This window comes from Pleurodeles waltl, chromosome 10 (assembly GCF_031143425.1).
Source record: "Pleurodeles waltl isolate 20211129_DDA chromosome 10, aPleWal1.hap1.20221129, whole genome shotgun sequence".
Taxonomy (NCBI): Eukaryota; Metazoa; Chordata; class Amphibia; order Caudata; family Salamandridae; genus Pleurodeles; species Pleurodeles waltl.
In genome coordinates this window covers 16,101,593-16,119,002 of record NC_090449.1, presented here as the reverse complement: position 1 = coordinate 16,119,002, position 17,410 = coordinate 16,101,593, and the positions used below count along the sequence as shown (strand labels likewise).

General features: G+C 48.7%; 1 protein-coding gene across 2 annotated transcripts in view; it reads left to right on the top strand.

The window, feature by feature from the left end:
- The window catches only part of L1CAM (L1 cell adhesion molecule), a 531,714-nt gene that overhangs the window by 436,901 nt on the left and 77,403 nt on the right, over window positions 1–17,410 (top strand). For both annotated transcript variants that reach the window (XM_069209429.1, XM_069209428.1), the window contains 4 exons: window positions 1,947–2,069; window positions 3,289–3,459; window positions 9,926–10,037; window positions 16,662–16,846. In XM_069209429.1, the coding sequence (XP_069065530.1) occupies window positions 1,947–2,069; window positions 3,289–3,459; window positions 9,926–10,037; window positions 16,662–16,846 (591 nt within the window). The remainder of the gene's footprint in view (window positions 1–1,946; window positions 2,070–3,288; window positions 3,460–9,925; window positions 10,038–16,661; window positions 16,847–17,410) is intronic.

Below are 17,410 nucleotides of genomic sequence, written 5' to 3'. Positions count from 1 at the left end.
CAGGTGTTGCTCTCTCTCAGATGGGCAGAGTGTGCAGGTGTGGCTCTCACAGATGTGCAGTGTGAAGGTGTTGTTCTCATATAGATGTGCAGTGTGCAGGTGTGGCTCTGTCATAGATGTGCAGAGTGTGCAGGTGTTGCTCTCTCTCAGATGGGCAGAGTGTGCAGGTGTGGCTCTCTCACAGATGTGCAGAGTGTGAAGGTGTAGTTCTCTCATAGATGTGCAGTGTGCAGATGTGGCTCTCTCATATATGTGCAGTGTGACGGTGCGTTTCTCTCACAGATGTGCAGAATGTGGCTCTCATATAGATATGCAGGGATCGCCCTGTGACGCATGCATTCATGACATAAGCATGTATTCAGGTATGATCTTCACTAGGCTTGCAGGTATGCCCCAGTTACTTTCAAGGTACACCATTATGGCTTAAGTAAGTACAGGTATCACCGACTACGTAGGCAGGTATGCCCCTTACATTAATGCGGGCACCACCATCGCAGACATGCAGTTACTGCCCTCGAACCTGTGAGGTTTGCAGAGATGACGTAAATAAGTGCCCTGCTTCACTCTCACAGGTATGCAGGTGTGTCCAGATGTGTGCTTGAAAGGGATAACTCAGGTGACTATTATGTTTACCCAAGAGGGTTCTATAGGTGCTGTAGGTGTGCAGATCGTAAACTCACAGGTATGCAGGGCTGGCTTCTTTAAATGTATATAGGGTATTCAGGTGTGGCCTTCATGCGATGCAGTTTCACCCCACAAAGATGCAGGTGTGATCCTCACCTTGACGCAAGCATTTCCTTTAAAGGTGTGCAGGGATCACCTGCACAAAAAATGCAGGTGCTGCGATTACAGTGTGCAGGAATCACCCTCAGTGGTCACACACCCAGTTACTCCTAGTTACTCCATAGTATTTACTGAGAAATAGCATCAGTTCGTTTTTAGGGTCGAGCCTGCGTTGCATGCGCTCGCGCATGCGTATCGCAGCGAGACTCTTTTGTATTTAGAAAAGGGCTCGGAGCCCTGTCAACTTCACGTCAGTGTTTTTTATTGGTTCATGGGCTTGCCTAATAAAATCTGCTTGCTTTCATTAGTCGAAGGCACGCATACGTCATGCCTTTTCCGGTGGCTGGCCCTCCTCGAGCGCAGCGACCAAGTACAGAAAACATGCGAGGCTGCTGTTTTCCATCGGGCTCGTGGACTTTTTTTTCTCTAATGTACGAGCGCAATCTCGCTTGGCAGAAGTCAAGCGCTTTACATACTTGATTTCACTTTTTCGGGTTATGTACATAAATGCACTTTTGCCCGATAGGTGAAAAGTCGGGTTAAGAGTTTACAACGCGATCAGCTCTAACATGAGCAAACGCGAGACCCGTTGCATTGTAAATGCTTGTTAACACTTGAAATTGGATCACTCAGAATGTGTAGTGTGTTCTCTTGAAAGGTATTACATTTAGTTACTTTGAAAATAAATACTTTGGTGATTTTTGTGTTAAAAAGATGGACTAAAATAACTAAGAAACGTCAGCACGTCTTAAATTACTAAACACATATAATTATAGACGTTAACCATCCACCTCAGACCTTTAACGCTTCCCCCGTATGCTTCACCATTGACCCTTTAAACTTACCCACAACCTTATCACTTTACCCCCAAACACTGACTATATACCCCAGTGCCACACCCGTATCCCCTTTACTGCATACTCGAAATCCTGTACCCCAAACCCTCACTCTCTAGCCTTGACCTTGTCACCCCAATTTTAATGTTTTGTGAACAAGCACTTGGGGAAGTGTCCTTTTTTGAAGTATTTATTTTAGAATGAATATTCGGGAAGTGTCATTTTTCAGAAGTATTAATTTCGAAGTTTTGAGGCAAAACCCACATGGTCAGCATTACATCCCTTGTGTTTTCTTAAACTCACTTCTGCCCCCTTCTCTCCCCCCAGGCACCCCCACGTGGCATAAAGAAGAGATTGAGGGGTTCAAGGTGGAAGAAGGGAAGTCGGTGGTCCTGCCTTGCAACCCCCCAGTCAGTGCCCTCCCCCCTCGGATCATCTGGATGAACATCAGTGAGTACTCTGCCCCCCTTCCTCTTATCCGGCCGCCCTGTGGTACTCACCTCCCATCACCAAAGCAGCGCTATACAGGCCGCCTAGAGTACAGCTGGGGCAATGGGAGCACACTAGAGAGCAGGACGGGGATTGGCTATCACCCGTTAGAGGTAGGACAGGGATTGGCTATCAGCGTCTAGACATAGCACTGTGATTGGCTCTCACCCTCTAGATGTAGGACTGTCATTGGCTATCAGCGTCTAGAGATAGGACTGGGACTGGCTCTCGCCCTCTAGATATAGGACTGGGATTGGATATCACCAGCAAGAGGAAGGACTGGGATTGGCTGTCACCTTCTAGATGTAGGACTGGGACTGGCTCTCACCCTCTAGACTTAGAACTGGGATTGGATATCACCTGCTGGATGTAGAACCGGGATTGGCTATAACCCTCTAGACGCAGGAATGGGATTGGCTATCTCCTGTTAGATGTGGAACTGGGATTGGCTCTCACCCTCTAGACGAAGGACTGGGATTGGATATCACCAGCAAGAGGAAGGACTGGGATTGGATATCACCTGCTAGACATAGGACTGGGATTGGCTATCAGCATCTAGACATAGGAGTGGGATTGGCTATCACCCATTAGATGTAGAACTAGGACTGGCTCTCACCCTCTAGACGTAGGACTGGGATTGGATATCACCTGCTAGATGTGGGACTGGGATTGGCTATCATCCTGTAGAAGTAGGACTGTGACTGGATAGCACCTGCAAGACATAGAACTGGGATTGGATATTACTGGTTAGACGTAGGACTGGGATTGGATATCACCTGCTAGATGTAGGACTGGGATTGGATATCACTGTTCAGACGTAGGACTGGGATTGGACATAACCATCTAGACGTAGCATTCTGCAGCACACAAAGAGAGAGGAAAAAGCCTCTCAGGACTGTTTTTGTGCAGGAAGGTTTCCCTTTCTGCACAAAAACAGTCCTGCATGCAACGCTGACACCCTCGCACCATGGTGTAAGGGTGCCTTTGTTAGTGCTAGGCTGCTGAAACGGTGCGAGCGCAGAGGAAAAGTACAGGAATGTGCCGTACTCCTTTTCCGTCTTGTATGTTGCTTGTTGTCTCCTTCCCAGCCGAGTTTAATCTTTTCTTCTCTCTCGTTCAATGTTACCTCTTTATTTAATCCCCAGTTGGATCACTACTTTTTTGTCCTCCCTTACTCCAGAGTTACTCCATATTCCCCAGGATGAGCGCGTGTCAATGGGACTCAACGGGAAGCTGTACTTCGCCAACGTGGTAGCCAATGACAGCCAGCCAGACTACATATGTCACGCGCAGTTCATACAGGCACGCACCATCATCCAGAAGGAGCCAATCAAGCTGCAGGTTATTCCAAGTACGTTTGTATTGCGTCTTCAACACTTATGATTGGATGAGAACCCAGAGCATGTTTGTAACCTGAAGATCCTCAGTAGGAATGTATGATGGAACAACACATCGAGAACCACGCATGCCGTAATAACGCAGTCGGAACAATGACCATGTTGTTACCACGAATGCCTTTACCACGCATGCCTTTACAATGATTTTTCGATGTAAAAGCATGCCTAGTAAAGGCATGTGTGGGAACAGCATGCAAGGTTCTATCATGCCACCCCCAACCTGCCCTAAGGCCCAAAAGTACCCCACCCCTAGTACTTAAACTATTCCGACCCCCCCACCCCTAAAAACAAAACTACCCTGGCCCCCAACCTCTGCCCCTAAAAACAAAAGAACCCCGACCCCCCCACCAGTCCTAAAAACAAAATTATCCCCTGACCCCATACCCCCACCCTTAAAAAAAAAAAAAGCCCAAGCCCCCCGCCCCAAGCCCTTAATACACCCCACCCCTATAAACTACCCCCAACCCAGCCCCACTTACCTGACCGCACCCTCTCCCGATCCACTCTAAAAAAAACAACCCCTGCCCCTAAAAAAATAGCCTAACCCCACCTCCTCCAAGCCCTTTATTCACCCCACCCCTAAAAACTACCACAACTGTGCCCCAACCCCACTTACCTGACCACGTCCTCTCCCAATCCACTCTGCCTTTTCTCTCTGCCTTAACCACGCATATGCGTAGTTCAGCACACGCCTGGTTAAGGCACAAAAAAAGGCAGTCGTTGTTCCGGCACGCGTGGTTATGCTTGCGTGGGAAACGTCCACGTTGTTTCCAATGCGTTTTTCAGGACGTTTCCCCCTTGGTATTGGTCTGTGATATCACCTATTTTTCTTCATGAGACTTGGTAAAAATCACAAACATTATGTAAAATTATGCAAAATACAAGAATGACTCGAAATGACAGTTGTCTGCATCTTCCATTACATTTTCACAGAAGAGCTTACGTCACATAAAACAACCATGCAAGAAAATAAGAGTAGAATAGTCCAAGCACAATGTGTCTTGGTGAGGTTTTTCTGCTTAAACCACTCTCCTGCAAGAAAAAACGACTGCAAAATTGTATAATACAGTGAATTTCACAAATTTTGTGAATTACAAAATTAATATTGTTTTAGAGCGTAGTTAAAAGTTTGTAAGGGGTATTTTTTATACCCCTTACACATCAGGCAGGGCACCTGCTGTGTATGTCAGTAGATTCAGCTCACTGCAAACAATTTAAAATAGAGAACAAACAGAATCTAGGGTGAGCGAAATTTAAATTTCACCCTTGAAGTTTGGCAAACGTTTTCCTACGTGTGAATATTACTACAAAAAAGTTTGCACCCAAAAAGATTTTCCTGTAAAGGCTTTTATGAAAGATCTCTATACCCCATGTAACCTTTGCTTTGGGGTTTTTGTGGTCACCATAATGTTTTTACTTTGCATCTTTTGTGAATAAGATGAAGCTTGCACAGAAAACGCCACCACAAAGTTTGTAGAGAAAAATGTTTGCTGGTTTCAAGAATCTCACTTGATTAAAGATGTGGAGGGAAGTTTGGAAATAATCACATTAGTAAACATGGGAGTCATGCAATCTTTGTTGATGCAAGGCCTTGTGGTCATGTCATGTAATGCTCCATCTCATAACTCTGCCTTTCGTATGGGATGTTACACTTAATGCAACAGATTCACCGAAGATAACATGACTAGACATATCGCAAAAACCTCAAACCTGCCATGCCAACACTGTGCCCTGCAGGGGCTTGACCCACTGCGCCATCTGCTTCTGCCCGCTCGCTCTTCCTACACTTGTATCAACCCTTCAGGATACTGTAGGGATCACCAGAAACACCTACAATGGTCGATTCAATTTATCCAGGGATTCAATGTATCCAGGGATCACCAGAAACACCTACAAGGGTCGATTCAATGTACCCAGGGATCACCAAAAACACCTACAATGGTCGATTCAATGTACCCAGGGATCACCAAAAACACCTACAATGGTCGATTCAATGTATCCAGGGATCACCAAAAACACCTACAATGGTCGATTCAATGTACCCAGGGATCACCAAAAACACCTACAATGGTCGATTCAATGTACCCAGGGATCACCAAAAACACCTACAATGGTCGATTCGATGTATCCAAGAATCACCAAAAACACCTACAATGGTTGATTCAATGTACCCAGGGATCACCAAAAACACCTACAATGGTTGATTCAATGTACCCAGGGATCACCAAAAACACCTACAATGGTCGATTCAATGTATCCAGGGATCACCAAAAACACCTACAATGGTCGATTCAATGTATCCAGGGATCATCGATTCAATGTATCCAGGGATCACCAAAAACACCTACAATGGTCGATTCGATGTACCCAGGGATCACCAAAAACACCTACAATGGTCGATTCAATGTACCCAGGGATCACCAAAAACACCTACAATGGTCGATTCGATGTATCCAGGGATCACCAAAAACACCTACAATGGTCGATTCGATGTACCCAGGGATCACCAAAAACACCTACAATGGTCGATTCGAGGTACCCAGGGATCACCAAAAACACCTACAATGGTCGATTCGATGTATCCAGGGATCACCAAAAACACCTACAATGGTCGATTCAATGTACCCAGGGATCACCAAAAACACCTACAATGGTCGATTCAATGTATCCAGGGATCACCAAAAACACCTACAATGGTCGATTCAATGTACCCAGGGATCACCAAAAACACCTACAATGGTCGATTCAATGTATCCAGGGATCATCGATTCAATGTATCCAGGGATCACCAAAAACACCTACAATGGTCGATTCGATGTATCCAGGGATCACCAGAAACACCTACAATGGTCGATTCAATGTACCCAGGGATCACCAAAAACACCTACAATGGTCGATTCAATTGTATGCCTGACCCAGGAGTTTGCAAAGGTTGGCAAAGTTCACAAATTGTGCCCCTAAGAATGTAGAGCTTTCTGTTTTTTGTTGCCATGGCGAGATTATTTTCATACTAGGGCATCCATCTTAGACAACTCAACTTGTGAACTGTGCTTCATGCTACTGCAGAGGTCCTCAAACATTTTTGCTCTGAGGCCCCCATCCAAGCAAAATGTTTTGAAGACTGGGTCCACCTCAAAACGTTATGGCACTGATTGGGGAACAGAGGGGAAGGCTGAGGGCAAGGATGCTTGTTCTGCAGCTCCTAATCCACAATAAATGTGAGATTTATATGATTGCATCAAACAAAAAACAAATTGACCAAAAAAACTCTGGCCCCTCGCACTCCTTGGCCCCAATGCAACTGCACCTGCTCCACTTATGATAGATGCAGCCCTGAGTAGAAGGCAATCTCCTCTTCCTCCCTCACCCTTTACTAACCATCCATGGTGCTCAGTTTAATCTTGAAACAGGCAGCTTCCACATGTTGACCCCGTTTATGCAGCAAAAGTGCCCCTGAGCCCTAACCCTAGTGAGGAAAATGAGCCCCTATTCCCCTTTTTATAAAGAAAGCCATAATTAGGACACAGTGGGCCCCTACGACCCCTGTGCCTGCTCCACTAATGATAGTTTCTGGCTCGTGAATTGGGCTGTCTCCTCTGCCCTTTGTTAAACACACGGGCTCCCATTTTGCCCCGTCCCCTCCATGCCCTCTCTCGAAAGCCCCAAAACAGGTATCTCCTGCACGTCAGTTTTCCTCTGCCCTTGGCCATTTCTCCAGGGCCCGAGGCAACACTGGTACAGCAAGTGTGCACTGGGCCCTGTTGCAAGCAAGGAGTGGTCGTCAAGGAGCCAGATTTGATGCCATAGTAGGTGGCCCCTCATACCAAAGGCCCTGGTACCACCGCGCCTGGGGCACAAAGATACCTCCAGTGCTGAGAAGAAGGCTGTCTGCTCTGTCCCCTTCACTGGACCATCAATCGTAGACATGAGGCACAAAGTAGGTTTTGTATTCCTTTGTGTTAAAAAAAAGCCCAACATCTCATCCCACTTGTTGATTGGGCCTTTTCCATGCACATCCGGGGTGGCCTGTCCCCCGCGCTAACAAGACATAATCGGGGTGAAGTGGCCACTTACACCCCTGGCCCAGTGTCACAGCACCTGCAGCACTAATGGTAGTGGTATCCCTAATAAAGGAGACCCCCCACATGCCCCCCCCCCTTTCCCCAGGGGAGCATCTCTCATAGGAATCTGTCTCTGTCAACCTGTAAACAAAAATGAGCCCCACACATCACAGCTGTTTGACACCATCCATCGATCTGTCCCCTTCCTTCTGGGACATTGCTCTGCGGCACCAGGTGTCCTGGGGACCAGAGCTCTGCATCTGAATGCAACCCTGCTGGCCTCTTTCCTGCCGCCCCCCACCCCCCCTGGACTCCCCCCTTACAAAAACATTCATACCTGAAAGAATAAGGCTGAAATGCCTCCGTCCAACAGTGAACAGGGGCAGAGACGCCTGTGCTGGTAAGCCAGGGAGGAACAGAAACTAAGCAGAAACCAGGGTGCCTGCTACGGGAAAGGCATGTGAATGTGTGCTGCTGGTTAATCACCTACAATGAAGGCTGCTTGGGAACCAGCATAGGCTTTAACTGATGGAGTCACCTGGACTCCAGGGCACACAGATGTATTCTTCTTCAAAGGTGAAGTGAGGGAGTTTCCAATTGAGTTCTGGGGTGCATCCTTTTAATGGACAGTTACAAAACTGCTTGTAGGTACACTCTGGTTCACTATTACTAAATTACTTTGATATAAATAATGACTTACATATTCACAATGCTTTCTGTCACAGGCTGGGACTCATAGCACTATAAATGCACAAGTGACTATTTTCAACTGCCCCAAACAGGACTCAGTTCTTTGACTCTCTGGCTAAACATAGACATCTGCAGTGACTGCATTAACCAACAGAGCTTTCATAACATAAAAAGAGTGCATTTACCAGTAATTAGTTTAACTGGCAATTATTTTTATTTAACGTGTGCATTATGTTATATACAGTTTCCGGAAGGTGAAAAAAATAACAAAAGAGAAAATATTTTTTTCTTTTTAGCCACATCTTTGGCCTGCCACCCCATCCACTCACCCAACCATCTGGAATCTCAGTTCACATATGTTTTTTAGGCGCTACAGCTGCTGTGTGTAATTGAGGCAGCCTGGGAATGTGCCAGATGAACAAGGCACTGCCCGGCCATCTTCTACACATGTCCTTGCAGATACATTTGCACCCCCTGGAAATGCATCCCCAGTCCCCGGGGTGCGCACCCTACAACTTGAAGACCTCTGCTCTGCTGACAGATTTGAGTCAGGGTGAAACATGTATGTAGAATTTTCTCTGCAATTTAACATTTTGCAGAAGTTTTCCATGACCTGCGGTGTTGCACAGGAGAGGAACCCTCTTTTCTGCAAGTTATATATTCTTGAGAGCGATTTTTAAGATGTAGGAGAGATATATGCAGCATAAATGATTGCAACGTCAGCGTTTTCTGTCTAGAAGCAAACTTAGCGCCTGGGGCGATGGAAATGTGCCACAGCGCTGTGCTGGAATTTAGAGTGACTACAACACAATCAAAGGCTATGACGGAATTTGGTTGGACGGGTCTTAAATAGGCCTCACCTTAGACTGAGCTTTCAAAAAGTTGGCAAACAAATTCAAACTGTGGCCACAGATGTTCTTGGAACAACATAGTGTGACACCGAGGCCACAGACTCCCCAAACATAGTAACTAACAAAGTGCAAATGTTGTCTGCAGTGTTGGGTGAATTCGGGAATTTCGTCCCTTTCTGGTGAAGTTTCCCAACTTCACCTAAGATGAGGTTTAGCTTCACCTGTCCCCTGGTGCCAGCAGTCGTCCCCAGGGGCCACTGGCCCTCAAGCTGCAGGGTCTAGCTGTTCCCGCTGTCAGGACCTTGTTAAACACTTCTGATTTATAAACTTTACCACCTTCAAACTTCACAAGATTCAACAAACATGTGGAGTTGAGAAGCCTTTGGCTTTCCTAACCTTGGAGAACCCACTTTAGGGTTCCTATAATAACAACCTCAGCTCTGTGAGGGTTATGTAAATGTGCTCCATAGAATAAATGTATATGAGCCTGAGCTTTGCATTGTACCTTGAAGTGCTTCAGAGCACTTTATCGTGCTCCGTGAAAACCAGACATTTAGACAAGTGCAGAACCCAAGAGGACATGTCTGCTCATGCGACAGTTTGAGCGAGTGGTCTGTACCTCTGTCCTGGGGATGTCTGGTTGAACTGGTCTGAAAACGCTTGTCTAGAATAAAACCCAGGGTGTTGTCGACCCTCTCAGAAGGGATGTGAGGTTGTGAAGCAGCCACTGCGCACTCCTCGCACATGGACTAAATGTATGAGTGTCACTGAGGTTCCTCATTCACCAGGTGTTCCTTCTGTCCCTCTCCTTTCTGCAGCCAACTCTGTCAAGTTCCAGGAGCCCAGGTTCATGATGCCAGCGGGGTCCAGCAGCTCACACCTGGCGCTGAGAGGGTCGCCGCTGCAGCTGGAGTGCATCGCAGAGGGATAGTAAGTGTGCCGCCGCCGCCGCCATCTTTGGTGTGGGGAACACACACCCCAGACTGTAAATGTGGAGGTTTCTTGGCAAAGATGCGTGTGTCTCAGTACTCGTGATTTCATTGGTTCTCCAGAGTAGTCTGGGTTTCAGAAAACTGTAAAACTTGAGGAAGTTAGGCATTTGCCTTTATGTGTAGTTTCCAGCAAGTGTCTAGGCTACAAACCGGTTTTCTAATTCCCATGAATTATTAAATATGTGTTTGTAGTGTTTCTGGACCCAGTGCTGTTCATTTTTGTTTCAAAATAAGTTCAAATTCCCCTGAATACAGACAAAAGCTGTTTGTGTGCCCTCTGACATCTTAGGGCCGCGCAGCAGGACAGATGGGCAGTTGCGGGGGTCGCAGGCCTACAGAGCTTATGTCACTAAAGGATGGTCTTCAACAGCAAACCTGTCCATCTGCTCGTGATCTGGCAAACAGGCTTAGAGTATGCCACCCTCTTGCCCAAAAGTGTCCCTACTGAGAAAGCAGAGAAAAGAGGTTTAGGCCCTCATTCTGACCTTGGCGGGCGGCGGAGGCCGCCCGCCAAAGTCCCGCCGTCAGGTTACCGTTCCGCAGTCGAAAGACCGCGGCGGTAATTCTGACTTTCCCGCTGGGCTGGCGGGCGGTCGCCTTCAGGCCGCCCGCCAGCCCAGCGGGAAAGAGGCTTCCACGATGAAGCCGGCTCGGAATCGAGCCGGCGGAGTGGAAGCTGTGCGACGGGTGCAGTTGCACCCGTCGCGTATTTCACTGTCTGCGCAGCAGACAGTGAAATACATTTAGGGGCCCTCTTACGGGGGCCCCTGCAATGCCCATGCCAGTGGCATGGGCACTGCAGGGGCCCCCAGGGGCCCCGCAACCCCCCCTACCGCCATCCGGTTCCCGGCGGTCGGACCGCTGGGATCTGGATGGCGGTAGGGGGGGTCGGAATCCCCTCGGCGGCGCAGCAAGCTGCGCCGCCTTGGAGGATTCAATGGGGCGGCGGTACACTGGCGGGAGCCCGCCAGTGTTGCCGGTCCGACCGCGGCTTTACCGCCGCGGTCGGAATCCCCATTGGAGCACCGCCGGCCTGTCGGCGGTGCTCCCGCGGTCCTCCGCCCTGGCGGTCAGAATGACCGCCTTAGTCTTGAATATTGAGGAGGGAATACTTGGTATTAAAATAACTTAGTATCTTAGCAAAAAATACCGACTACCAAAAGGATGAAACGTAAGTGCATTTGTGGAAATATAGATTTGATATTCTTAACTCCCATTCTATGTAACTTGATGACACGTGTAGTCCGGGTACATGCATGTGTGGTTGGGTGTAGACAACCTATGCACACATCAATATTCCAGATGCAGTTTTAAGGTATAATGATATACCCTGCTCGATATTGCTGCCCCACACTGAGAAGAGCAGCTTTAAACATTTGCATCGCTTAATGGTTTTGTTCAGCAGTCCCCTTTCAGTGTTTCTAAAGTGCTGCACACCACTTATCAGGCCAATTAAAAATAGAATCACATATTTTTGAAACCTGTCCTGCCATTCAGTTCACAAATCTATGTTTTATTTTTTAACTGGGGCAAACCAATAGGTTACGCAGCGGAGGGAGGCGGGAACATGTCGCTCTAGCGCACTTTGTAATCTCTGCAGGGGCTCCACAAACTTCTCATTCGCCTCCTACCAGAACCCCCCAGTTGGGATTTTGGCCAGCATGGAGATGAGATGGCAAGCAGCGGTGATGGTGCCCTCCCCCAGTGCTGGGGTAGGCAGACAGACAGCTGGTAAACACACCTCCCTGCAGGCTGGTGGCCATCCTCCATGTCGGTAAATGGGATTTTGTGTTTCACTTTTGTTTACTTTAATTATCTGTCAAAGGTCAACGATAAATCTCTAGAATACATTTTATAGAGCATTGTTTTCATAATAGCTGTTTACTTGTGTTCTAATAGGGAGAAAAATACCGCCTTTAGATAATTGTCCCTAGTTTTTACCTCTCTGAGACAACTCGGGGCATCCCCGTGAAAACAGCCCGGTCGCACCTGAGCTCATGTCTAAGGCGAGCTGCAGTGGGTGGGTGGGGGGGGCGGGGGGGGTGTTTACCTGCTAATGATGCAGCAGGTGCAGTGGCACCAGAGCCCAGGTAGTAGGCTACCTCCAGAAATGTCGAAAATTGGGCACACATTGGCCCATCCAAACTTACCCTCAGCTCATCCAGATATACATTCCTGGAACCGGGCCTGATCCCCACACACCCTCAGAATATGGTGAGGGAGCCCGCGTCTCATACGTGACTGTTCTCCTGGGATCTGGGAGAAGAAGACCCCGGAATTGGTGGGGGCGCTTTCCTCCTTGTCTGAGATCCAGTATCATGCCCCTCTGATAGGTGCATCACGCCTCCGTCGCCGGGCGCATCACTTCAGGTCAGCCCTCTCCTTGCACGGGTGACCTCCAGGGGTTGCCCAGGTGTTCAGTCCATCTCTTTCCACAGGTGCCACTTTGGCACGTGCTCCTCTGATAGGTGCATCACGCCTCCCTCGCCGGGCGCATCACTTCAGGTCAGCCCTCTCCTTGCACGGGTGACCTCCAGGGGTTGCCCAGGTGATGAGTCCATCTCTTTCCACAGGTCCCACTTTGGCACGTGTCCCTCTGTCTGGGTGCATCACGCCTCCCTCGCCGGGCGTATCACTTCAGGTCAGCCCTCTCCTTGCACGGGTGACATCCAGGGGTTGCCCAGGTGTTCAGTCCATCTCTTTCCACAGGTGCCACTTTGGCACGTGTCCCTCTGTCTGGGTGCATCACGCCTCCCTCGCCAGGCGCATCACTTCAGGTCAGCCCTCTCCTTGCACGGGTGACCTCCAGGGGTTGTCCAGGCGATGAGTCCATCTCTTCCCACAGTTCCCACTTTGGCACGTGTGGCTCAGCTACGATCTACATAGCCGCCTCGGTTTCACTCACTTGGGGGCTTGCCCTCATCCTGTCTTGTACCACAGAAAGAGAAGAAGGACAAGGTCCTGTGGGTTCAAGCCCGTCTCACTATGCCAGGACACACTCCCCGTCTAAACACCTCCAGAAAGCAGGACATGTTTTTACTCAGTCTTGATAGGAGCCGGTCGAGCAGAAGCTGCCATGGCCCCTTCACCCTGCAGGTCCTCCCTGTAGCTCCTTGAGGGCAGCCCTTCTAGGACCCACCAGGCGTGGCTCAGGCTTAGGACATAGACATCGCCTTCTCGCCCATCCCTTGACAAAGTCTCCCCAGAGTACATGGCGAGTCCGCTCATGGCTAATTTCTGAAGTCAGTTTGGATGGCGATTGTCTTCCACAGACTCCATTCTGCGTGGCTTGCAAGTTCGCCAAGTCCATGCGTGACGCGGTGCCGCTGCTCCAGTCCAGCTCTTGTACCTTTAATTCTGGCATTTCACACCCAGTCACAACAACCAGCGCCACAGAGGCCGGTGTAATTACTGCAAGTCCATGGGGCCGGCTTGATCACAAAACAATTCCACACATGACAAAAGCATGAAGTCAGGAGTGTAGCTTCGGGGGTGGGTGGGGTGGTTGCCTATTTGGGATGTTACATCCCCCTAAAAATGGCATTTTCCGATGAATAGTTGGGTACAGTGTTTCAGTCGGATATGGTGAGGTGTCTGTCGGATTTATAGTGGAACAAACCAGATTACAGCTCCAGAAGTCGAACAAAACACCTGGACGGGAGCAGCGCATCCCGACAGGCCTGCCTCATGGCTGGCCACTGCTTTCCAATCCTTAATAAGGAAATGCCTCGGTATCATGACTCCGGTGTCCCCTCCTGCATCGCCCCTCTCGGTCCCACGCTTGGCTCCTCTGTCCCGGTGGACTATGGTGCTCTGGGTCCTGTCTGAAGGTGCGCCCCTCACACCCGAGGCGTTGCCGCCTCTCCCACCATTGAAGGCCGCTACTCAGGGTATTACGGTACTCTGCTTTGAGCTCATGGGCTGCCCTCTATGACAGCGCCACTTCCACCAATCAGATCATCGCTCTGTGAGCCAGTGTCACCAGGACGCCTGGCACAGCATGCCCCCCGTATCCCCAAACTAGACCCTCCTATCTAGTTGGGCAGGACTCCCAGAGTAAATATGGCGGGTTTTGCCTTCGCCTTGAGCCGTATGGCCCACAGACCCCTCCTCAGAGTCATGATGCTGACTTTGGTGCACGGTCTGTGGTCAGTAGACCTACCGTGCCCCAGGCAGTACCTGCAGGTTGTTGTGGGGGACCCTTCTGGAGGTGCCCCGATATTGAAGGACGCCTCCTGTCCTACATCTAGGAGAGCTTGCCTACACCCAGTCTGTCCCTGCCAGCTCCATGAGTGCCCATTTGCTCCCTTTCTAGCCACTTGACTCTTTGTTCGCTGGGGGTGATGTCCAGTGTCCATCCTGGAGGATGTCTGGACCGCTGCGTCTAAAGAACCAGAGACCCAGGCAACGACTACACACCAAGTCACAACAACAAGCATCACAAAGCCCAGTGTCATTACTACAAGTCCATGGTGCCAACTTGAGCAGGAGATGTTGTGACCAGCTGACCACAAAACACTTCACACATGACAATAGTATGAAAACAGGGGTGTAGCTTTGTGGTGGGGGGGTAGTTTATTTGGGTTGTTTCACCACCTTAAAGGTTTCATTTTCTGATGCATAGTTCGGTCCAGGTGCTTTCAGTCGGATATGGTGAGGTTTGTCGCATTTCTCCTGGGATTTTTGCACTCACACAGAGTCAAAAACACACACACTCTCACTCATCTGTTTTGAAAGTTCTCAAAATGTTGGTTAGTTTACACTGTTGTGTTCTTCTCACTTAGCACTCCTACTAATCCCAGTGGTAGCCGGCAGCTTTAGGAGGGAGGGGGTTGGGTGGGACACACACACACACACACACACTCATTCTTTCACACACAGACATGCACACACGCACATCCATTAACAACACTCATACCATTCAAACATGCACGCGCGCACCAAACATTCATTTTAAAAGATCGGGCACATTTATTCTTTCACACACGCACGCACATCCATTAACAACAGTCATAACACTCAAACATGCACGCGCGCACCAAACATTCAATTTAAAACATCACACACATATACACACACACACACACACACACTTACCTTCAGCCTCCAGGTCCCAGGAGGGTTGGGACTGCTGCCTTCCCCCATTGGCTGACCTTACGTCAGCCAATGAGGGAAGGCAGCAGTCCCAGCCTCGTTACAGAGTGGGATGGGGTAAGTGAGACTGCTGACCCCTCCCCACTCTCTGACAAAGTGTCACTGATTGACACTCACCCTGGGCACTTCAGGGCTTAAACCTGAAGCGCCCAGGGAGAGTGTCAATTGGTGATGCTTTCCTCGTCACCCAGGGGAGGGCCTCGAGGCACCTCTGCTGAGCCGAGGAGGTCACGCCCATAGGAGCTGTGACCTCCTCAGCCCAGAAAAGTTCAGCTCAGGCAGCCAGGAGTCTGCGCAAATCGCGCATGTCTGCTCCTGGCTTCCTGAGCTGAACATGGAGAGTGTCTGTCAGGCTGACCTTTGTTCAGCCTGACAGACACTTTTCATGAGGGGCAAAAGGTGGGGGGGCGTGGCCCCTCCTCCCTAAAAGACGGGCCGCTACTGACTAATCCGCATTCCTCTAACTTTTCATTGCCCCTTAAATCCCTCTTACGTGAAAGACATGTTGTATAATGTATTTTAACATTATATGCCACCGTGATTGTTGGGAAAACTGAGGCTCACCCCCCCCAAGGTACCGTGTGAGCACCAACATGCGCTGGACCCACCCCTAGCACTGTGACCCAGCCTGTGCCATGAGGTGAGGCAGTGTGGGTCTCTGTTGCACAGAGGGCATTTCCAGGAAGCTAACAGATGGTTTGCAGCAGTGGGTACCAACCTGTGATCCGGGGACCCGGGGGGTCCACGAAGCCTCATTAGGGGGCCTGCAACTGATTAGAAAATTAAATAATGCTTACAGATGAATAAAGGGTGTTAATTGAAGTGGTTAAATGAACAATTGAACATTTTTAAATGTACTGTAAATGTCAAGGAATTTGAAATTGGAGGCAAAAAATTAAATTAGTATTGGCAGATTGATTTGTGGGAGCGGTGCACGTGCATCAAACAGAATATACTATGGACGATGTGTGGCTTCAATTGAATTTGGAAAAGCTCCAACCTCCTATTAAAATGAAATATTTGTTTGGTTTGCAAATGAAAAAAAATGTGTAATCAATTGTGTATGTGTTTAGTGGAATGCTTGTTTCTGTACATCGTTTTGCAGTTCAAATCATCGACAATGTTTAGACCGGGGTCCCCGGGTTCCAGTAATGACTCAGCAGGGGTCCCCGTATTCCATTATTGAGTCAGTGGGCGTCCCTGGGTTTCTGTAATGATACAGTGGGGGTTCACAGAAGTCTAAAGTTTGGTAACCGCTGTCCTAAACATAATGCAACATTAAACATCAAGCTCTGGGAATCATGCTCCTTAGGAAGAATCCAAGATATGGGAATGGTGGAAAGGGTGCAGTCGGGTGATCCTTGCAGAGTTGACTCCTCACCTTTCAGCGTCTTTTATTTCCATGCAGCCCCACCCCTGAGATCAAGTGGGAGCGCCTGAACGGGCAGATGCCGGAGAAGCGTGTCACCTACCTCAACTTCCGGAAGGTGCTGCAAATCAACAACGTGGTGGAGGAGGACGACGGCGAGTACCAGTGCACCGTCAGCAACCAGGAGGGCAGCGCCAAGCACGTGTACACCGTGTCTGTGGAAGGTGCGTCCAAGGGGTACACGCGGTCCGTGGCGGCTGGTGACCTTTAAAAGTGGTGGGCACAATCCTTGGTTCGAATTCCAATGAGCTTCTTCTTGAAGGTTCTCTCGCACTTCCTTGCACTAAGGTCCTCATTTACAAAGGTTTGGCGTAGGGCAGCGCTACGCATAGCGAGGGGCTGGCAGTCAAACCATCCTTGCTAGATCTGTACAAGGTTTAACACATAATTACATTCTTAACTGTTCAAGTAGGTGTTCTGTAAAGCACTACTTATTGCACTGCAGTTTCACAATACTTCGATAGATATTTTATGTTGTTTTCACAATGAAAACCAGTTCTGGGAAAAAAAAAAAGTCAGATGTTAATATATTTCATACTGGATTTTAAGTTTTTGTGGAATTTATTTGCTGGAAATTGTTCAGACTGCAAAGCAGTATTAACTGCTGGGTAAACTTTCACCCTTCTTTTGCAATAATTTGATCTTGTTTATTTTTTGCAAAGTTCACTGGAGAAAAATGAGAAGATCTATTGAGACCCCTCTGATAGGGAGAACTATTTTATTTCGAG